Source organism: Glycine max, chromosome 12 (assembly GCF_000004515.6).
Source record: "Glycine max cultivar Williams 82 chromosome 12, Glycine_max_v4.0, whole genome shotgun sequence".
Taxonomy (NCBI): domain Eukaryota; kingdom Viridiplantae; phylum Streptophyta; class Magnoliopsida; order Fabales; family Fabaceae; genus Glycine; species Glycine max.
The window spans coordinates 7,965,609-7,988,901 of NC_038248.2; the positions used below are offsets into that span (position 1 = coordinate 7,965,609).

Sequence of the window (23,293 nt, forward strand, 5' to 3'; positions counted from 1 at the left end):
CGTCACATGTTGCTCACTGTTTTTTGTGTGTAGTAACCTACCTTTTTGGTAAGCCTATCTCTTTCTTCTCTTGGGACCAAAGTTCCTTTGTATAACTTTTCTCATTATCCATCCATCCACAGTTCCACAACATGAATTAAGTAGCTGGAGTCTTGTGTATAAAAAACCGTGGCTTTTAGCCAGAGATATCCTTCTTTTGCGGTCCAAAGTATTATAGTTCCTCAAGGAATTCGTTTATCTTTATTTGTATACTTGGTCGTTTTAATCGCCTATTTGTTTCAAATTAAAAATAACCTTAATGAGGTGCAGGCATTTAAATCAATCATGTTTGGATCTAACAGAAAGGACTAGTATCTCACTACGTGATGAATTAAGATTTAAATTTTCTATAAGAGATATATTTATATTTAGTATTTAAGCTTGTCTCACACATGATTTCCTATAAAGGAATAGACTAGTTAGCTGTGGGAAAAATAAACTTATATCACAATTTCAGGTATTCATAATAAATTAAAAATATCATTTATATATTTAAAAATATTTATTTATTATAAATTTTAACTAATGGTTTTGATTAGGATTAACCAATCAATCCTATATTTGTATTCGTACTAAACAGTTTTATTATTTTAAAAATATATAATATTTTTAAAAAAAAAATACCTTTTAATATCACTAAAATAAGCCAAACCAAGACATAGAAAAATAGAACTCTCCAGTTTTATTTGTTTCATGGGTGGGCTAAGAAAACCCGGTTTAACCCAATACTTTTTTTTCGTACATGGTGTAAACCTATTTTTTTAATAACAATAATCAGAGCTTAACCCAATATTTAGTTCAACACAAAGTTACAAATAAAATAAAAAAGATAATAGAAAGGATAAAGGAAGGTGAAATATGAGAAATTATTTGTAATTGTTCAATTATTTTATTTCGATTAGAATTGAAATTTTATTTTGATAATTAATTATATTAAAAGTTAATATAAATAACTCAAGTAAGACTGATTTTGATATAAAAATATATATTAAATAAATTTAAAAAATTACATTAAAGTTTTATATTGTTTTATTTTTTTTAACTCAAGGCATTTTTCTTTAAAAGATAAAGATTAATCTTTAGAGATACTAAAATTCATTTAAGAGGATTGATATCTTTGAATAGATAAATTCTTTAGGAGATACTTAAGGGACAAGATTATTAATATTGATAAAGTTTTAGTCTAATATGCAGGTTGAAGAATGAAGAACTTCGACACTTATAATAACTTTATTTGTTTTAAGCATAATTGACTCCGATAAATAATGCATACGTACAGACAGAAAATCTGTTAATGTTTTTAGCAAAATAATCATTATTCTGTAAAAGAAAAAAACCAAAATGATTTATTGTATATTCAATATTATTAATGAGTTCATATCATCATATAATTCATTAAAATATCATTATTCAATATTATTAAAAAAAGAAAGAAAAGAACGAACCTGTTGAACAAACAAAACTAGGAAAAGAAAAAACGCAGCGCCGTTTGGAGGTGGAAAATTGAATTTGAAGGTTTGTTTTTAGGTGTTGGAGTTATTTTAAGGTGGAAAATTGAATATCAGAACCTGCCCTTTGATTCTTCAGCTGAAGATGTTAAAAAACAGTATCGAAAGGTAACTAACTCCTTCCTCTGCCTTAGGTATATGTTTTAAGTTTAACTAATTATGTAGGCTTCTTATACTTTTGTTAATCTTTTGTAGATGTCGTTGATGGTTCAACCTGACAAATGTAAACATCCTCAGACAAAGGAGGCTTTTGCTGGTTCATGATTACAATTTACTAGTTTAGCAGCTAGAGGGTGGGTTATTTACTTGTATGCAGCAATTGTTACTTGATCAAAATGAAAGAGATTACCTTCTTAGCCCAGTTAATTCGGCGAAAGGTTAGTGTGAAGCTTGATCAAAACGAAAGCTGTGTTTTTACTATCTTTTATTATATATAACAAATGAAAGACACCCCCCAAAAAAATATTTTATTTTCTTGTGTTAGAAGATTTTATTGTGGACCATTTATCTTCTGAGTACTGTGATTCCCTCCTCCTGGATAAAAGTTTTTGGTTTGGTGTCTGTTCTTTGTGCTTGCTCATATGCCTGGATTCACACTGTTGAGGAGTTGCAACATGTGTTTTGAATAGTGGAAGTGTGCATTGGATCTTGAGGGGGGCCTCCCCCAAAAAAAGAAATTCATAACATGGATTTTTGTTTTTTCAAATAATAAATTTAACTTGGTCCCCCTCAAATGAATTATTCCCTTTATGGTTTCCCTCACAATCATCTTTTTGTTACTCCACTACTGGTTTGATGGTTATTGAGATTCTCAAATTTTGTGACATGAGGTGAAGCGAAGGTTTCTCTTATTGTGCATGCATTGTTATTATTCTTCCTATTTCTCTTTAAGTTTCTTATATTTATTAATCTATTTCTTTTCTTTTTATTATCATGTTTATTTTTCCTCCTGTATATGTTGAAGAAATGCTTTCTTCTTTAGAAATTTTGGGACATATTTGGGGGAAAAATGCCTCAACTAGTGAGATAAAAGAGTCGTCTATTTTCCACCAATATGGCCCGCAGAAGAACTTAGAGCAAAAAGGAAGAAGCAGCTGAAGAAAGATACAGCTCCAAAAATTAAGTCTTTGGTTGAAGAGGTACATGTAATTTTACTAGCATTCATATCTAAGTTGTGGACCGTGATCCCTTCAGAATGCACAAGCTAATTGCGGAACCAGTGCACACTAAATAGTGATATTACCAGATTTTAACCTTGTAAAATTAGTATGTTACAAATATTAATTGGACAAAAGTATAAGTATGGACACTAGAAAAGTGCTTGCCAATGCAAATTTGACTGAGGGAAATTATTTACATTTGTAATTCATGATTTGTGACCTTGGCATTATTCATGATCATGAAGATATCAGAGGAGGAAGGCAGATTAAGAAGGGATGAAGAGGAACAAAAAGAATTGTGGAAGGAACGAGAGCAGACGATTAGTTTTCTATGATTTCTCTTATGACCTTCATGTATTCATCATCAACCAGCAGCTCAGCAAGTGATCATTGACTTGAAAGGAATCTTAATTTATTTTATTTTTTTTAATAATTTGTGCCTGCAAACTGATTTCTATAATAATGACATTAAAGCCACTGTGGCATGACAGCATATCAGTTGATACTAGTAAGAGTCTACGTGTGCGCGTGCCCCCGCATTATAAAAGCGAGATGTTTGAACAGAGGATGAACCACTGATAAATTAACACCGATAATTTCATTATCAGGACACGTATCCAGTAATTTTATGAAGGGTGGAAAGAAGGTGAGATATTAAGCTTGGTCGTTGTATAAGCAAATATTCAGCCTACCAATTATTTGAACGAAAGATGTGACAAATTGCTTGACTTCATTACCTTTCAATCTGCAGAATAAGAAAGCAGAAGCCACCTAAGCTTAAGACAGAAATCCCAACAAATCCTATTTTCAGAGGCCTGTAAAGAGAGGTTAGGTTCTGCCATTTGTTTTGACTTTTGAAGGATTTTCCATAGGCAATCGATAGTAGTAAAAGGGAACTTGTGCAGGCTATTGCTGCTTCTACTTGATACTTGTAACTGCATATTTTTGGGTTGTGTTGTGGGAAGCATCTCGAGTGGAATGTAGTTCATGTAGACCTCCTCAAAGGAGTGAAATCTCATTTTAGGATATTACATCTTAACAGATAAGAATTTTAAGCTCTATACCACTTTTTAGTGAACTGGTGTATTTCATGGCCAAGGGTCAAACTTAATTTTGTTATTCTAAGATCTATTTAAGAGACTGAATTTTTGTAACAGAAGATAGTTTTTTATTATTATTATTATGGGCAAATGTTAGTTGTTAGTTCTATACCATTCTCAGTTATTTTGTGATAGTAGTAGTCGATTATGTCAAACCAGTATCTACTGATGTAGGGTCCAAAAAAGAAATTTACTAGGAGAGAAACAATATTTACTGGTATAATAAGCAGGCAGACAGATGAAGGGTTGGGTTATACTTAGGTTTATGGACAATTCTATTCTGGTTTTATTTAATATTATTTATTTAATTCTGTTACAATTTCATTCGTCTACATCTGAGATGATGGTGGTGGTAATCACATTTTCATCGACGAGTTTGATTGATTCCTCATATCTGCAACTACACCCATCTTGGACACAGTTTCCCCCCTTGTAAACTAACAGTATAAAAATGGATTACTAAGAGCTCGTGAATACTTTGTGCTTATATGATAACTAAAGAATTTTAAGTTTAGATTAAGAAGGCTTATATAATACTTCCTCCATCCAATCTCTTTAGTTGTTTAAGGTTAACACACAGAATAAAAAATATTGAATAGAAGCAAAATATTGTTAATGTTCTTATTTAATGTTGTTATCTATTATGGTTGCACCATTTATAGTGGATATTAAATGAGAATATATTTGAGGAAAAAAGCGTATTAGACTTTGAAACTTTAAAACAACAATTGTTTTGAGAACAAAATAGAAGGCTAAAACAACCAAAGAAATGGGATAGTTGGGATGTCATCCCCTATTGGTCAATTACATATATACAAAGTGTCTTTTGCACTAGTCATGTATAATGCAAAAACTGAAACACTTAATTTATAAATATAAACATTACCCCTACAACTATAATTCTATATCGGTCACTGCCTGCAACTGCTATACATCTTCAGGAACAGTCTAAAGCTATTTGCAGCATAAGGCAATATACAAAATTCTATTCTCAAAATTCACATTTCTGTCAGAATATGTTGATTCACACAAAAATTAGTTGTACAGAGCATGGATGGGAACTACACAACCCCTATGATACATGGACCCCCAAGAAAGATTTCTGATTTATATATCTCACCATCACAGGAAAAAAAAAAAAACCCTTGTCCTCTTGATTTAAAAATATATAAATTGAAAAAAAAAAAACAATAACCTAGGGACAATGAGTAAAAAAAATATGTAAAAAATAATGAGAAAAATAGCCAGCACTGACATTCCATGACACGGACATCCATCCATGACCTTGATTTTGTACCCTAGGGCTCAATTTACAACAGGTGGGTAGGAACCCATACTGCAACTTCTAGCTTTTGTCAATTGAACCAACCTAGCAGTGGCTACCAACTTTGCTTGCTTCTCGAACTTGTATCGTCTACAGGCCAGATGATTGAGTGATGAGAACCGGGACAAATAAAAGCTTGATCCTTGAAGCTTTCTGCGGGTAAGCTCGAATACCCTGTAAACGGCATCATGCTATATACGTAACACCGGAAATTCAGGCAATAGCACAACCCGTCAAGGCATAAACAATAAGGCCATTCTTAATAATGAATAACTATATCCAAGCAAGAGAACCTCGGTCGTTTGTTACTTGAGGACGGCCTCTAGTTGGTGTTGGTGGTCTGTTAGCATTCAACTCCTATATACGTTTTTACCCAAAACAAGAAAAATGTATGAATACCAAAAAGAAAACTTCAAAAATATAGCTCTAGTCCCATAATACTGTAAGATAATCAGCTCAACATTCATTTTAGATGTGAACATATTTATTTAATACCTGCATCCATGTATCCTCAATATGACGTTCCGGTGACGTTTCTGGTGAAGAAATTGCAGGCGGTAATGGATGAATCAATTTAGGAACCACAACGAGATCTCTACCCAAAACTAATATTGCCCCAGCATTATTTGCCGTACCTATTGACACAATAGCGTGCCAAAATTTAGAAGGGAGAATTATCTGTGGAGGAAAGTGCAATGTAGAAGCTAGTAGCAAATACCACAGTAGTTTGTAGCAGAGAAAAGTGTGATCAAATGCCCCTGGGCAAAACGCTCAAAGCCATCCATCACACATTCATGTGCACGAACAATCAGCTGAAGATCATTGTTGTTGCAAAATTCCATTACTCGATCAGGCTGCAACAGTAAGACTGATTAAAGATGAGCATAATAGCACATATGAAAGTTTAACCTATTGAGGTAACACTAACAGTTGCGTAAAAATTAAGAAAGCACAACATCCAAGGAAAAAGAGTAAAAATAACAGCCATCATAAAAAGGAATTCTTCAAATTAGACGAAATATCAAATGTTGGCATTAACAATAACATGACCAAAGGGGAAGGGAATAAATGAGATTTGAGATGTGCAGCACAGCAAATCGAAATCATGGCACTAACAAAATGAAAGTAATCAGTTTTAGAGTTTTTTCAGCTTATTAAAGCATAGCATCGAAAATAATTGTCTTAACAGATGCATGTTACAATTACAAAAGTTTCAGGGCATAAACACTGCACGATTGATTTGAAAAGTTACAAAAAATGCTTCAAAATTCGGAGTCACTAATACATCAATATGGATTTTCTAGAATAATAAAACAATTAATACATGAGCATTAAAAATTATCAAATTCAATCATAAACCTGTATTGATCAGAATTCAGAATTTAATATCATTATCCAAGAAACTAAAAAGATAATAAAATAAATAAAAAATATTGATCAGTATTAATATACAAATTGAATTAGAATGTACTGGCATTGAAAAGATTTTATTCACCATCATCCAATCATACATTGTCATGTAATAAGATTGTTGACTTCATAATAATTACTTTAAAAGTCATATTTAGTATAAATTTTAATTGGTCAATAACGTAAAAATATTCAAAATGACAGCATACAAAAATTAAGCTCTTAATATATTTATTGTCAAATTTAAAAATATCAAATCTTGAATCTATTTATATCATTCTCCAGGAAGAAAAACAAAATAATGACCATTTTACAAAATACCAAATAAAAATCACTCACCCCAAAAGTGACTAATCCTGGACCCCTAGCATTTGGCCGCAGCCCTTCAACACTGTCATTCTCCGTAGGATCAGACCTAGAGAAACATTTCATGCTGTCATTCTTCCAAAAGAACATGAAATAAATTATCACAAACATGTTTGAGTATACAAATGCACCAACCATAATAGATCCATAAGCACAATTGATCCTGCTTCCATCGTAATTGGACGCTGAATATTTTCAATTTGTTCCACATGATTTATTGAACGGCCAATACCCCCATGCATGCAAATAATTTTTTTCTCAATTAGGGCAGCCAGAGGAAGCCAATTAAACAGACGGTTTATACGGTGCCATGTCCAAATTCCATCTCTCTCACCCTATCAGCAGATTACAAAGGTTGCTTGAGTGCCAAATAAGAATGGAAAATACTGTCCACTATATGAAATTCCTTACCATCCTCTCAATGCACTCAATTCGGAAACCAAAAAGGGCATTAATATCTGCAGCTTCATGGTTTCCACGTATTAAATGTACATTGTTTGGATACTCAACCTGCAAAATCCAAATAACCATGCATAAACCTTATGGCATTAAACTTGACAAACAAAACAAAAAGGCAACCTATACATCCAGAGTACCTTCAGAGCAAGCAGAAGGCTGATAGTTTCCAGGCTGTGTTGGCCCCTATCAACATAATCTCCGAGGAATAGATAGTCAATGTATCTGAGTCATGCATCCAAAATTAGCATTAAAGGAAATTAAATGCCTAACTCACTCGCAATAAAATACTAAAAATAGTCCAAACAAAATATTATGCTAGCCAGTCATGAGGGAATGGAGAAAAACCTATTAACAATTTATTCTCCTGTTTGTAATCATAAACTCTCAGATCACTATATAAATATAGCAATTCATTTGCTTATATGCACTAAATCTAAGAATCAATCTTTTTTCTGTATTAAAATTTAGGGGGAGAGGATGGCGCCCCAGTCCAAGGCAGGGAAAGCCTCCAGTATAAGAATCAATGGTACTCATACTATTTTGCCCAGGAACTAGTAAGGTATGCCCAGGAAAAATCCCGTTTAGAGCATAAAAAATAATCTACAAAAACAATGGTACATCATACTATTTTGCGAAGGCAATGCATGTATCATATACATTGGTGCAAGCTAACCAAACTAGGTAGGTTACAATGCAAAGATATAAAAAAATTGAAAAGAGCATGAGATCACTATAAAATGCTGAGTTGGATAATCAATCACAAGAACTTGCACCCAAAGATAAAAGATCAAAACAAGTGTATAAAAACTAATAAAGTTAACGCCATAGTTACTAAAACTGGACCGGACCAGTAGCTTTGACTGGATGAATAGAGAACCAGTCAGATCATTCCTTTGGACAGCTACAAAACTGGTGGAGCAGAAAACCAGCCAAAAAACCAACCAAACTGGTAAAAGGTGGGTAAGAACTGGCACACAAACTTATTTGAACCGGTCTTCACAGAAAAAAATAAATTGTTTAAATAAATAAAGGCTCATATATGATATTTACACACTTTGCTATTATTTATCTATTTATCAATAATTTTTCATTCATTAGGACATGTAATATGATCCTTTTATGCTAATTTAAAATTTCACTTATTTTTTTATTATTTTATACTAGTTTATTGCTTAATATACAATATTAACAATATATATTTTATTATTACCACCGATAGACCCTCTACTTCAGCCACAATGATCCAATGAACTGTAAATCAGTGCCTTTGGTCCAACAGTTGGTCTGATTTTAAACATTGGTTAACACACTCTAAACTTGGACTCCACAGATGTTCAAACCATATTATGAAACCAAACCCACTGGCAAAAATAATTAAAAGCAGGTTCTGGTTTTAACATCTTGATATATTATCAATCATGCTTAGATGTGCGCTGATAAGTAACTATTGACCCAGAGGTTATGGCTAGTGGCACATAGTAACTATTCTTCATTCACATTTAGATATAAAACAATCTGTGGGAACTAAGGAACTTACGCTATGTCACCAGCAGTTGATGGTGCACCATACTCATCAAAGAGGCGCATGAGATCTCCAAATTGCCCATGTAAATCACCAAATATTTTAATTGGAGCCCTAAGCTGTAACACGCTCGGTTCACTTGAAAATATGCGTTCTGCACTATCACAAAGATCTGCAATTTCATTGCAGTCCAAGAAAAACTGTCGACGAACTGGTGGTTTCCAGCCACGAGGCTTTAAAAGGTGAGCTACAACCTACAAAAAAATGTCAGGAAACTCCATAAGAAACAAGTTGAACATAACTTAAAGCCAACATGGCGGATGGTTCAACATAATACTTATGGAAAAACCAACATGGAGACATAAAAGAAAATCAGGATTCAACACAAGGGTGTGAAAGAGTAGGTAACGCCAACAAAGGGAGGTTAATGAACAGGGCTTATTGAATGTTCTGCACCTGACCCTACTCATGACTCCCAGATTTTATAGGTCAAGTAGGCAATTTTTAATAGTTCATGTTAAGTTAAACCAATTAGATATAGATATATAGTGCACCAGATCCACTACCATTGCCTAATTATTAAATAAAATATCTATTACTTATAATAAAATTTAATTTTGATCCACTAGTACTAACAGTGTTAAAAGTTTCCACACTACCATCCAATCACGTGTTTTCAGTTTTCACTTCATTAAAAAGAATTTGACCATGATAACCACTATTAGCCAGGTCAAACTCTTTCAGTAATGTGGCAACATACTATTGATAGTGGAAGAACATTAAGCATTTTTCCTGATAGTACGAATACTCTACTCAATTACAACTAATTATAGAGACAGGTTAGTACCTTTTTTGGGACACTATTGATAGACATCTGCCGGTCTAATAATTTTCTAGCAGCTGTTGTACTTTCAGGAGTCCCATAACTGACCCGCCTGCCTTCATTCTCAAACTGGTCAATTGAAAGCTGTCTAACCATGCCACCTAATGCTCCGCCAGTCTCTGCAGCAACAACCACCTGCAGAAAATTCCAGAAAATAGATATGGAGCTTGAACATTACTGGCACAGCATAAATTTTCCTTGGAAATAAAAAATGTACTACTCACAGCTCTGTGATGCAGCCTCACTCCACCAGGAGGAATGCTATTTGACCCAGCAGAATCAGGCTTAATCAAGGAAGATATTTGTTTCCCGCTAGGTGTTGCCTCAGCCCCACGGTCTCGGTCAGGCAATTCAACTTCACCGTTCACTTGCCGTGCCTTAGCAGCAGCCAGTGTGGCACTGATAGCTTCAGCTTCTGCAGCTGATGCTTCAACTAGATACTCAACTCCTTTGCTCGTTCGCCTGTTCGAAATTCTTCATATGAATGACAGCCAAAGTAACAATTTAATACTTCACCTAAAGAGATGATCAGATGATAAAAACTGCCATACCTAGATCCCGGGAGCAAGGCATTTTCAGTGCTGATATCAGTATACATGTCGCCATTTACAGGGGGGGCAACTGGATTTCCCAAAACTACTGAACCATCAGGATCTGTTTCAGGCATGGTTTGCCTTGTCCTATCATCAATAAATCCATACCGTCCAGGTAGCCGTCCGGCCTGTACATTAGATGCTGCTGCTGCTGCAGCAGCATGTGAAGCAGCAGTTGTTTCAGCAGCAGCAAGATCTTCAGCAACAAGTAGGTCATCCAGCAAGACACCTGCAGCAAACACGTAATACACCATAGTCAGTCATACATGTCAAGAAAAAAATTAGAACTCACCACAATATAAAATACCAAAGCGAGCATAAGAGCAAGCATCTCAGCTTGCAAGATCAACGGGAATTGACTGGCCATCCATCCACAAATTTATATATAAAGAAAAAAGAATTCAGCAACTGTGTTAATTGGAATTATCTCTTGTAATTGTTCACTCAGCCTGAGCCAATAGTAAACCTAGTTTTATAGTAATACACTAATAACCCAATGTTTCTCTTAAACAGTTTAGATGTGCTCTTCTCAACTCAAGTTTTTTTTCTCAGAACACCTAGCTAAACATGCATCAGATCAAAAGAATTGAAGCTAAGGTGATCACGTGATTTGAGCAATATTTCAAAGTTTCTCTCTCTCAACTCTTCTCCTAGCACCATTTAACAATTCATACTCTAATAGAAGACATTAACATTCTATACCATCTGCTCCGAGTCCAAACAAAAAAAAACACAAATTGAACAAAAATAAAACATGTAAATCAAATACAGTAAAGTAAATAAAATTGTCTACAGAAAGCAGGCTGACCTAGTGAACTACATTGATCAAACATTCATGCATCGTCAAGCAAGTAGGAAATAAATTCCATTTAGATGAATCCAAGGAACATTAAATTTATGACTTACCACCACGTAAACCACCATAAATAAAAATTAAGTCACCAATAGCAGCAGCCGCATGCCTACAACGCCGTGTCAACTCAACTGCAGCATCTCCACCTGCTGCATCAGCACTGTATCTACCCGTCCTTGGACTGGTAACAACAGATTTGGTATCACACCAAACACCAGCAGCAGTGTCCAACACTATACAAACAAGCAAAAACAACAAAAAAACTTCTAAATGCAGCATTAATTGGCACAACAATAAATCTTATTTTCACATACGAAAAAAGTTACCATTGGAAAAAAAAAAAAAAAAAACTAAAAAATTACAGTGGCAACTAGGCACCAGCAAGCTACCCTGCAAATAGTAGCTACAAGTACAATAGTAATGAAACTTTCAAAAGTATTTGTTATTTCTTATAACAGATCATCCAGATCTCCACAAGAATATTCTTTTTCTCAATTTCACCATAAGAAAAGTCATCCTTCTGTCAAAATGAAAATATATGTACAGGAGAGTAGAGGAAGAGTGACCAAGGTCAAAAAGACCAATAAATAGTTTGTAAAGGATTTAGCTTCTCTAAAGTGAGGGATACACTTTAGAGGATAATAAAGTATAAATTCTTAATTGTTGATGTAAAAATTAAAGAAATAGATTTTAACAACTTCACAGTTTGTTCTACATGTGCATGTATTTTATTACAATCTAAGACAATTCTTTTTCAATCAACAATTATACCCCTTCACTTTACTCAAGATCAAACATGGCAAAATTGAACCAGCGAAAATGCAAATTTTAAACAACACCATAATCAAGTACCTGCAACACTCGATGAATCTTCAACCATGCGTCCTCCTCCAAGGGCCCCACCAGACACATGGAGCCTTGCATTAACAAATACCTGAAATCATTAAACAAGTATATTACAAATTTAAAATCCTTGGAATATATGACCTAGTAAGAAAAAATATTTAAAAAAATAAGAAACTAAATCATACCGCTGCATGCTGATATCTAGGAGATGGTGACACACCAGGAGCAATAGCCCATTCCCAGCGACCATCTCTATGCTTAGCAAGTCCATATGCACTTGACAATGGCTATAATATAAAATTTGGGGAAAGGTTAGAAGTAAGCAATTCAATAGGGTCACATAAAAGTATATAACGGAAATTAAACAGAATCACATGAATCCATCAATTAGTGTTTGTTGATAAGTGTTGAAAATCAGAATATAATATTCTGATTCTATTAATAATAGTGGTTAATAGGAACATAATCTTTGATTTAGAGGAAACAAATTATCCTCTACTTATGAGTAATTAACCTATATAAGCATGCGTTTGCAGTGTATTCTGACACACGGTTTTCAGTTCATTATATCTTTTTTTCTCCTATTTTAACAATAAGAATAACTATCAGTAGACACATGAGGTCAAACATAAAATAGCCACAACTATCAAGGACATCTAAAAGGAGAATTGCTAATATTGACTAGCAGGTGATAGCCTGCCTGAGCAATTAGAGATTTTGAATAGTTGTTGGATTTTTCAACAGGCTACCACCAAAAGTTTTTATCTAGCTTGTTTATTTCAATTTAAATATCAATAAGAAAACATTCAATTATTTATCAGCAGATTTCATACCAATCCTATGCATGGGTAAGTAAGATTTTCAAATTAAAAGCATGGGTACTAAGATTAATTCAAAAAAAATGTTTTCCAAATGGAGAAGTAAAAATGGTGGAGAAAATGAAGATACAGAGTTACAGACTATGCTTGGTCAGGGGAGTGTGATCTACAAAGTGATTATCTTGCTACTTGTTGGATTTTGTGCTTCATTTTGAAAAAATGAAGTGGTAATGTGGTTATGGACTTTTCCTTCAAAGGCATACCTCTATATAAGGAAACAAGTTGAAGTTATCACTTATCAAGAACAAGTACAGCTTAAATCAGAATGGATGGAGATGTCAATCCCCAGTGATTGCTTCTACTCACGCTAATCCACAGATGCTTATATCTCTTATATTTCTTTCAAACCACTGATCACTCTTAATCTATGTGATGGCACCCATATAAAGTTTTATGATGATGCCTAGGTGGAAACTGCATCTGTCCCTAGACCATATGATCTTTCTGCTTTTGATAATAGCCAACATAAATAATCTCTATTCTAATCAAGCTGCTCCTTAAATTGGGATTTTAGAGGAGAAAAAACTTCAGTAATATAGGTAGGTAAGCTAAGTACTCATCATTTTTTAATTCACTTGAATCTACTTGTTGTGCATATTTTGATACAAGGGTTTGGACTCTGCACGTTTCTGGATTATTCTCTTTTTATCCACCACCAATTTCTCACTTATTCCCCTAACTGTCTAAAGTTTCTCCTAGACAAAACTTGCTGGAAGTCCAAAGTTCCCTCAATACTAATATTTTTTGCTCAACAGCAGTTTCAACAGGATTTAGATATTATTTTCCACAGATTTGCAAGCCTCGCATCACTCTCTCCCTTGATAGCATCACATTCAAGTCAAGCCCACAAACAGTGCATCACTTATTTATAAAGAATTGAAAGGAAGCCACCATTCTTTGGATCAATCCAATTTGCACAAGAAATTGACTGTCCTGTAACCCAATACACTACTATTATCTTTGTTTTTTTTTTCAACTCTCGTCCATACCTCCTCTTCACCCCTAGTTTACTTCTCTTCTCTATCATAATATTGACTTATATAGCAACCAGGCAGACACAGACCTAATTCTTATGATGAATTGGAAAACAATATTAAGCTACAGATGTAGCTTAAGAAAAAGGGATATTTAACTCTTACTCATCACCATAGATAACTCTAGAATGTTGATAGGCCACCATACAGGCAACCCACAAGGGCAAAAGGGGGAAGAAGAGTAATTTCAATGACAAAATAAGGTAAACTTGTACTAGGAAATTCCTAGGCAAATCACATCAATCGAATGAATAGGTGAAAATTTCTGAATAGATAACTCACAACACTATTGGCGTCCCTCCCTCCACAAAGCAGAAGAAGCCCATCAGAGCGTGCACTGGCAGTTGCATACCTACTCAAAAGTAAATGACAAAACAGCAACTCAACCCCAAATTATAAGAAAATCCAAGCACAAATTGACGGACAATTTAAATAAAGACAAGGAAAGTTTAAGAGTTATTTGATGACATTGATCAAGGTTCTTAAAGTACACTCTTGAGCTCAACAAAAACACAGCAATAGTGAACCTATTTCATTCCAAAAACAGAATATTAATGCTAAGAAAGACTTTAGCAAAAAGTTTGATGATTGATTAAGTAAATTACTAAAGGAAAAAGCTCCTCTAGAGCTAGTTTGCCTCCAACGTGAGCTACTAAGGGCATATTCACCCTTGCTTCATTTAGTGGGTTAAGGCTTAAGATTACAATGTAATTTATTAAACTGAAGGTGGATACACACTTTATTATTGGGAGACTTTAAATGCAAACTCACTATATAGGAGCCTTTTCCATTACACAATAATGTAGCATTTAACATTTCACTCTTCTTCCAGATATAAATGTATGCAAAACTGAGGATTTGATCAAAATTGCAGATTTTCAAAAAAATGTGAGGACTAAAATCACAGGAAAAAAAATTGGGAGACTAAAATCACGGATCAGGAATTAAAGGAGAACCAAAATTGCAATTTGGCCAAATAAATTTAACAACCCCAAAGCATATCAGTCCAACAAACCAACACATCTACATCAATTCACAAGCATATCAATCTAACAAACCAGCATGTCTACATAAATTCACAAAGTGGAAACAAAGGATTTAAATCTATTTAACTCAATTACAATCACTTAATGTTAGCCACCAGAACCTAGTTCATGACATCAAAGGCTACGGAACAGGAGAGGTATATATAAATATATATTAGTCAAGAAAGGTAAATTTCATGGAGACAGTACATGCATGGAGGTGGACCCTCTCCTTCTGGCTCCAACTTGCGCCATTCATAAGGCTTGGCAGCTGTGTCCAAGGCCCATACATCAGCCAAAGGTCTCTTTCCTGGAAAGCAGGGATAAAACAAGTTAACATTCAATAAATTGACATTCAGAGCAAACATGAACAATGTAAATGGGAGTATTCAGGTAGTTACCATCATTGCCTCCAATTGCCATGAGATACCTCTGCCCCACCAAAGCCATAACATGTCCATAGCGTGGCCCTGGTCCAGGGCCAGGAACACCAACTCTAAAGACATTCAGAACCCACTGTATCAGATAAACATCTTTTAAAGAGGAAAAGAAAACATAGGTTACTGTTCTAACCTATGCCATCGTGGCCGTTGCTGAGTGAGATCAAGAACATGAAGGTCCTCTGCAGACAAACCAGCAGGGCCAATGCCACCCTGTTTTATGGTGCAAATACTCCACTAAGAATTAAGGTACTCATTTAAAGGAAATAAATTAACTAATACTAAGATAATTTAAGAGATAACCTCTCCACACTACCTGAATAACTACCATGGTTCCAACAGCAGTTGCCACATGTGCAGCCCTTGAGGATGGAGGCTCGCCAATGGGAGTTATCCTGCATTAAAATTCCTTATAAGCACTGAAGCAAAGTATACAAGCATAATTTAAACCTTATCAAAGGCTGGAAAGAGCCTAGTTCTGAGCTTACCTAGACCATTTATTAGTTATGACATCATAACAGTGGATATCAGCAGTGGCACCAGCTAAACCTGCAGAGCAAATGAAATATACCAATCATGACAAATTTCAACCATAAATACTAACCAATCCAATCAATATCAGTGCTTATACAAGGGAGGAGGGGTATGATTGCACCTAATCCAGTTTTAACTACAGTATTTAGTTTCTGACATTGGCATGCACCAGAAATAATGAACATAAACAGCATCCTACTTGAACTTCAAAAATTACACAATAATTGTATGGAGCTTCAAATGGCATACAAAAGTAGACAGTAAATTATGATATAGAGTAAGGCGTGTCCACCATGTGGAAATGGGAATTATTTTGCTTGAATGAAACAATGGCACTTGGGCCTAGATGAGAAATCAAACATTCTTAATCTGCTTTTTTTTTTCTTCTTTGACAGGTAGTAGTATATCAAATAACAGACATTTTTCAAAAAGAAAAAATAATCACACCACAAACAGCAACAACCAGCCATCAACCTCATGAAACCAACCACGTATGGCCCATAATTTAGGTCAATTTACTATTGATACTACTTTAAGCTGCAATTTATGAGAAACCAGATATTCATTCAGAAAATAAGGAAGCCAAATATGCAAACAACCATCTCTTGACAGAGACGACAGGTTCTTGTTTTGAATCCCCAGTTTTTATGGACTCAAAGGAATGTTTTCATGATACATCACAATCAGCATCTCAAACAAAAAAATTTAGCAATATATATGAGCCATACAACAGCAAAGGAAGCAATAGGAAGAAAGGAAATAAAAAAGTTCAGATAAACGAAGCCCAGGATACTAAATGCAACACAGACACAATATGATATGGAAACAAGGATACCGAAATTTTGTAAAAATCCAAGATATAGTATATGGGTTAGATATGTTAACAAGAATTAAAAAAACAATACTTCACATAAATGCAGAATGTTTGTAAAGAGATGCAGATTTTTTCTCATTAATACATGACTATATCAGTGGATGATGATCATAATTTACAATAAAAAAATACTTGTGATCATTACAAAAAAAAATAAAAAAATCCCCTTGCACATATCTCTCCCTTCACAAGAATTTACATATTTTTCCTTAACCTGTGTTAGAAAGTGACAGAAAGCATAATTTATCCTATTCAAAAGAAGTCTTAGCTCTATATAAATGCCTATAGCTTTACAGATATAGAGGAAAAGATACAAAATATATGTAATTTTATTTCTATTCAAAGTATCGGAATTATATCCGAAGCATATCAGTCATCAAAATTTAAAAATAAATAAAAAGAAAAGAAAATTAGAGGTTACTCCTTGGATACATATCTTTTTAGGCTTAACTCTACAGTCTATACAAACTTCCAATTTTACCCACAAACCATAAAAAAGGAAACACAGTTACAAAACAGCAAGATTGGTAAAAATTTCACAACTCGTTTGGTCGCATTGTGTTCCAAGGACGAAGTATCCAACGAAACAAGGTTTTAGAGAACCAGAGTTTCCATGACCAAAGACTAAAAAACCATCCTAAAACAACAACGCAATAGAAACCTTTGTATTTAAACATATATAATAACCACACAGATATATGCCCGTGCAGGTAAATTAAATTCAGCTCTAAATTTCAAGATTCTAATCAAAACTAGCAAAGCGAATATTCAGAACACTAAGCAAAAACACGAAAAGGAAAGTAAAATACATACGTATGCCAGCATTTCCAGCAGATGAAGGAGTCCCTGAGACCGCGGAATTCCCTTCAAGCGCAGTGGCACCGCCGAACAAAATCAGCCTCGGGCCAATGTACCCCGGCGTCCCCTCCTCTCCAACCGCCGCCACCGCCGTCAACGTGTGGCCGCACCGCGGCCCCGGCCCGTCCTCCTTCTTCTCCAAAATCGCATTCACCACTGAGTAAGTCGGCGCGAGCCTCGGACCAACCAGCGGATTGGGCTGTTGCACCTGAGCCGCCGTCGGAGGCAGCGGCTGTTGGTGCGGTTGCGCCGGAGATCCGCCTCCCTCCGACGGCGGCGGCGACGGTGACTCTCCTAGCTGGTCTCTCTCGGCATGGTTCTGCACCGGCGGATCGTGATCGGGCTCCGGCACCATCGAGGAATCAACGTCCATTCCTTAACCCTAAGATTCGAGCAATTCCCCTGAGATCGGAGCTAGAATTGCCGCGAAACCGCGTCCCGAACCAACATTCCGATTCGGTTAAAAAAAAATACGATTGGAAACCCTAACTCAGATCCTCCGCTCCTCAAATTCAAATAAATATTTTGACACACGCACACAAAACAAAAAAAAGAGGGAAATTCGATTAGGTTTTTTCGTTTCTCTTTCTCTCTCTGTGTGTCTTCGCACTCTTTCTGTGCGAAAATCAAAGAAATGAAAGAAAGAAGCGGTGAACGAAACGAAACGGGACGGAGGAGATAATCTGAATTGAGTGGATTTTCTCTCACACAATCACAAGTCACAACCCAAAGCAGAAAAACTAAAATTATTAAAAAAAATGGAAAAATAAAATAAAAAGAATTGTTTTTCTTTCTCTGAGACAAAGGGATCGTGTCGGTCTTTCTCTCTCTACTTTTTTTTTTCTGGTTTTCAAATCTTTTTTTCAAAAAAAGGTATTTATATATTATTATTATTCTGAAGGGTATGTATGTGTTTATTGATATTCAATTATTTCGGTAGTATGAAGAGTGCAGTTGGTGACCGGAAAGTGCCGGTAGAGGAGCGCGTACGAAAGAAAATGGAGGCGGAGGACAGAGCTGAGAACGGAGAACGGTAACCGGGGATTGATTTAAGTAAGCAATTAACGGTGTTCACCGGTTCCTAGTTGTAAGGAAGGAAGGTTTGCGAGAGAGAGAGAGAGAGAAAGAGGGGTTAACAAAAACAACTCAGCTAGTTATCGTTCTGTTTTTTGAATTACTGTACCAATCAACATGGAAGGTGACACCCCACTCTATATATGGAAAAGAAAATCATACTTTGATATATAATTATTTGGGCATTTTTTGTACTTTGTTAAGGAAGTTATCCTCCTTAAAACTAACCACTAATATTGATTCACATCATAAGGCACATAAAATAATATTTTTCTTTTAATATATTTTATTTTATATTCAAGGATAATTCAGAATTCAAATCATAAACCACTTTATTAATGGATATAAGCATATCATTATCAACCATCTTTGGTATTTGGGGATTTTTATTTTGGTAAATGAGGTTTGATAAGATTTTTTAAACACTTAGGGGACATTCTAGACAAGAAAAATTTTAAATTTTATGGGAATGTGAAAAATTTTGTTTCTCATGTTTGTTTTGTTTTTTTTAAAAAAAAAAATAACATTCACAGAAAATGATGATTCCCAAAAAAAAAATTCACTATGTTTTCCACAAAAGTCATATTTTCATGAGGATGTGGAAATCTAACTTTTTTTAGTTAAAAAAATAAGTTTTGCTACAATAAAATTATTGCATTTCTATAATTAAAGATTATGATTTAAAAATATTACACTACTCTTTTATTCTTGAAAACTTATATTAAAATATTTGATCAATCAAATAAATTTAGCCATTCATTGAAATTATGATTCACAAGATTTATGATTTTGAGGAATGATAATTCTCAGTGAGAAAAAAAATCATATACTATACAATAATCTCTCTTTGATAAGGGACTTGTGTGCAATAATATATTAATTATGTTTGACAAAATTAGTTTAAAAATAAATTAAAAATTGAAAGATAAAAGTTTTTAAACTAGTTTATTAAGTTATAAGTATTCAATAAAATTAGTTATTGATGTGACTAAAAAATTTAAAATGACATATTAAAAAAGAGTAATAAAAATTGAATAAATATTTAAAGATAAAAAGAATAAAATACAAAAGATTATAAATTAGAAGATAGTGTTTTAAAAATATTATTTCAAGTAGTGTTTCAAAAAATGTTACAAGCTACTAAAAATTACTTAAAAAATTTATTTATGAAAATTTTCAACTAAAAAAAAGAAACAAAAATTAACTAAAATGACTTGTCAAAATATAAAATGTAATGTGTTGTAAACAATTAAGTGAGTCATGTGTAATGTACAAAGAGGCATCGGTACATGTTTTCAAAATGTGTAATTTATAAAACCACATAGAATAGTTAATGCATTTATTTTAAAAAGAAAAAAATTATAGTGAAAAATTTAATTTGCATTCACTTTTCCCTATTATTATATATTATAATTTTTTTAAAAAAAACTTATTTGCAAAATAATCAAATTTTAACAGACTTATTTACATTACTAGCTGAATTGCATCCTCGGTAATCATTATCTACACATATTATAATAAAAGTATTTTATAGTGAAAAAGTGTAGTATAAAAAAGTACTTATTTACAAAATGATCAAATTTTAACGTGCTCATAAACTAATAACTATATATTGACTAAATATGTAGAATTCAAATCTGAATATTGAGATCGAAGTAGCATTGATAGTTATAAAGGTGTTAATAGTCATGAAGTATTTTTAAATAAAGAAAAAATTATATTAATTAGTTGGCATCTGGTAATTTCTTTTTTACATCTATAGGAATTAAAAATAAATATTAAAAATTTAAAATAACTCATACACTTACTCAATAAACTGGATTAAATCTCTTGGTTCATTTTTGAATTCTAATAATAGTATTTAACTATTTATTTTTGTTACAACAACATATATTAGCGTTGACTTTCGTTATAATGATAAGCAAACATATAAGTGAAAGTGTATCAGTAGATGTCCCCAAAAAAAAAGAAGTATTATCTGTTAGACAAAAAAAAGTGAAAAATAGTATGACATACTAATTTGGGGAGGACAGAAATCATCAATGATTCTTTTTTTCTCATTCGATTGTATTGTTTGTGAACTGTGCATTGTCAATAAGTCAAAGAAAAAAGGAAGAGAAATGTTGAGTGCAAATTTTGATTGTACTAAAATAAAATAAAAAACAACGACAACATGTGAACACTTTTTTCTTTTCATATGAAACAAAGGGTATAAACATTTTACGCCTTTATTGTACTTTCTGTTTTAAACCATACACATAAAAATGATGTTATTAAACATATCAAAGTAGAATCTTTTTGATGAAAAACTGTTTAATTAATGTGTTATAAGTTCAAAATATTGACCAATTTTATAATTAATCTTTGCTAAAAAATTGACTAACCATCTTTAATGAATCTTTTTTATCAATAATTTGTTTCACCTACAACATTAAACTCGAAACCTTAACAAATTAATTTAAACTCAACTTTGACTCAGACTTGTTTAAATGTTTATTATACCTTAAATACAAAAATTGTTTATTTTTTATAAAAACTTGTTAATTTATTAAATAAATGAAAAATGAAAGCGGATAATTCATGCTGAAGGCAAATTTATCCTTCTCCATATGATCATGGGCAAATGGAATATTTACATGCATACTTTAATGGCATGAAGGGCACTTTGTCTAGTGTAAAGCTATCATATTCCTAAAGACATTAATGCTCTTGAATTGAATGACATGTTTAGGTGAGTACTCAAAACATGAGGGTACACATTCTTTCTCCTTATGGAAAAGCCCCTTTTATTAAATATACTACAATATTCACATTTCATGACTCAATTCCTTTTGCTTAGCTCACTTCCTATGTCATGTCAAATGCCAATTATTGACAGCAGATCAGGATAGTGTCTCCCTCCATTTCGCGCCTGTGCATGCCATTCTACACAAGCTTCATTCGTTAAACAATAAGGTATGAAAAACAATATATATATCTACAAATTTCAACACACTTAATAGATGAGATAAATAGTGGGTTTTTTAAGTATATTGAGAAAGATCAGATTCACTGTACCATACATGTGAAAAAGACTTTATTGTGAGAAATAAAATTCATTTTAATAATCTATGACTTGAAAATAGTCTCATAACTTTTGAGTATGAGAACATTTTATTTTCAAATGAATATATACATATAGAAGAAGAGATCAAATTATTCAAAAAATAGTTATTTTAAAGTTACTCTTCATTCTTAGTATTTTTTTTTTAAGATCTAATGTTATAATAATTAATTATTCAATCATTAGATCTTTAAAAAATGAATGATGAAAATGAGGGGTAACTTTTTTTAAAAAAATTTTAAAAGAATTACCTTGAAGAATTCTATCACTCATCTCTCTTTATATTATATATATATGTGTGTGTAAAAAAAAAAAAAATGATCGTACCCGTGAGTGATAGAATTATGTGCTTTGTTTGAGACTGTGATCATCACAAACAGAAATTAGCACTTATTAGAGCAGAAATGTTGACTTTATTTTTGTCAAAAAAAATGTTGACTTTGTAATAATGTTTTTTATACACACAGAAGGAAGGAAATATATTTTTTAAACACCTGATAACGTATATCTAAAACAAAATACAGTATAGTGTTAAAAAGACTTGGACAATAAAAATCAATTATTACAAATAAGTAAATATATCATTAAAAATAACTTAAAATTCTGAATTACAGAATGTCAGTCCACTTTTAGAATTATATTGGCGTGAAATTTTGATCGTGATTCTTGAGAACTTGATTAGATGTTCGTCTGAGAATCACAGGCTCAAATAAACTTAATAACTGTGAAGTACTGGAGCGTGCTTATTTTGTACGATTTGTTAGTTAATTATTGGAACTTTGAAATATGGTGGGGAATTTATGTTTGGCACATTAAGCAAGAAGGTTAGCATGTATTATTTCAGATCATCATCATTTTCATTGTTTTCATGTGAGGTGGAATCTTAGAGACAAGGCCACATGGACCAAAATGGTATTGTATCCCCTTCTTATTGTTTTAATTTAACCAATCACCACTTGTAGATATTTGCGTTTTGCGTTTCAATGGGGTTTATGATCACGTACGCATTCAATTGCCAGCGTGAATCGTAAACTTATAATCAAAGAAGCTCTCAAACTTGTAATTTATTTTACACGATAAAGATTTTTTTTATAATTTAACATGGAGATAAAATTAGAAATTTATTCTTTTATAATATAACTTATCGGCATCAGCAATTAAAAAAAAGTTAACGCAAAAAAGAAAAAATTAAATAAATAATGAAGGAAATAAATAAATATCTTTTTTGGCATTTTGTTCTCTTTTCTTTATCAAGTTACAAGCCAAAGAAATCATATTATTTATATTTAATAAAATATTAAATTGATATATATATATATATATATATATATATATATATAAATAACTTCAAATTTTCATCATTTGACTTATCAGAAGCATTCTTTTAGGGTATGAAGCATATCTAGTCAA

The 23,293-nt window shown here is 33.0% G+C and overlaps 1 protein-coding gene and 1 long non-coding RNA gene across 5 annotated transcripts; one reads left to right on the top strand and one right to left on the bottom strand.

Annotated features, from left to right (window-relative positions):
* The first annotated feature begins 1,460 nt into the window (after positions 1-1,460).
* Positions 1,461-5,391, top strand: LOC102670113 (uncharacterized). Of its 2 annotated transcripts, none has more exons than XR_005887589.1 (5): positions 1,461-1,655; positions 1,743-2,686; positions 2,953-3,353; positions 3,459-3,534; positions 3,613-5,391. It is a non-coding gene; the product is annotated as an uncharacterized lncRNA (long non-coding RNA). The 2 variants fall into 2 exon arrangements; XR_001383753.3 differs by having other exon boundaries at positions 1,743-1,924; positions 2,530-2,686; positions 3,459-5,391.
* Positions 4,784-18,917, bottom strand: LOC100788485 (serine/threonine-protein phosphatase BSL3). 3 transcript variants are annotated; one of them, XM_041007475.1, is made up of 22 exons: positions 17,662-18,917; positions 15,929-15,989; positions 15,757-15,835; positions 15,574-15,653; positions 15,402-15,496; positions 15,211-15,310; positions 14,258-14,327; positions 12,249-12,350; positions 12,070-12,151; positions 11,271-11,450; positions 10,323-10,593; positions 9,996-10,233; positions 9,736-9,906; positions 8,904-9,142; positions 7,504-7,588; positions 7,319-7,417; positions 7,043-7,242; positions 6,881-6,956; positions 5,850-5,985; positions 5,627-5,766; positions 5,425-5,488; positions 4,784-5,322 (listed from the first exon to the last, which is right to left on the bottom strand). In XM_041007475.1, exons 1-22 carry the CDS (start codon positions 18,077-18,079, stop codon positions 5,318-5,320), a joined length of 2,991 nt encoding a protein of 996 aa, XP_040863409.1. In that variant the 5' UTR covers positions 18,080-18,917; the 3' UTR covers positions 4,784-5,317. The 3 variants fall into 3 exon arrangements, 2 of the variants coding, with proteins under 2 accessions (XP_040863409.1, XP_003540821.1); XM_003540773.5 differs by having other exon boundaries at positions 4,784-5,488; XR_005887588.1 differs by lacking the exons at positions 4,784-5,322; positions 5,425-5,488 and having other exon boundaries at positions 5,850-5,999.
* Positions 18,918-23,293: the final 4,376 nt, after the last annotated feature.

What these genes read in the sequence shown, in the direction of transcription:
- LOC100788485 (XM_003540773.5), bottom strand. Translation starts at nt 18,079, where the DNA reads ATGGACGTTGATTCCTCGATGGTGCCGGAGCCCGATCACGATCCGCCG. An exon ending in TGCTGGAAATGCTGGCATAC is followed by an intron (nt 15,990 to 17,661) that starts GTATGTATTTTA and finishes TTTGCTCTGCAG; the next exon opens with GTTTAGCTGGTGCCACTGCT. An exon ending in ATAACTAATAAATGGTCTAG is followed by an intron (nt 15,836 to 15,928) that starts GTAAGCTCAGAA and finishes ATTTTAATGCAG; the next exon opens with GATAACTCCCATTGGCGAGC.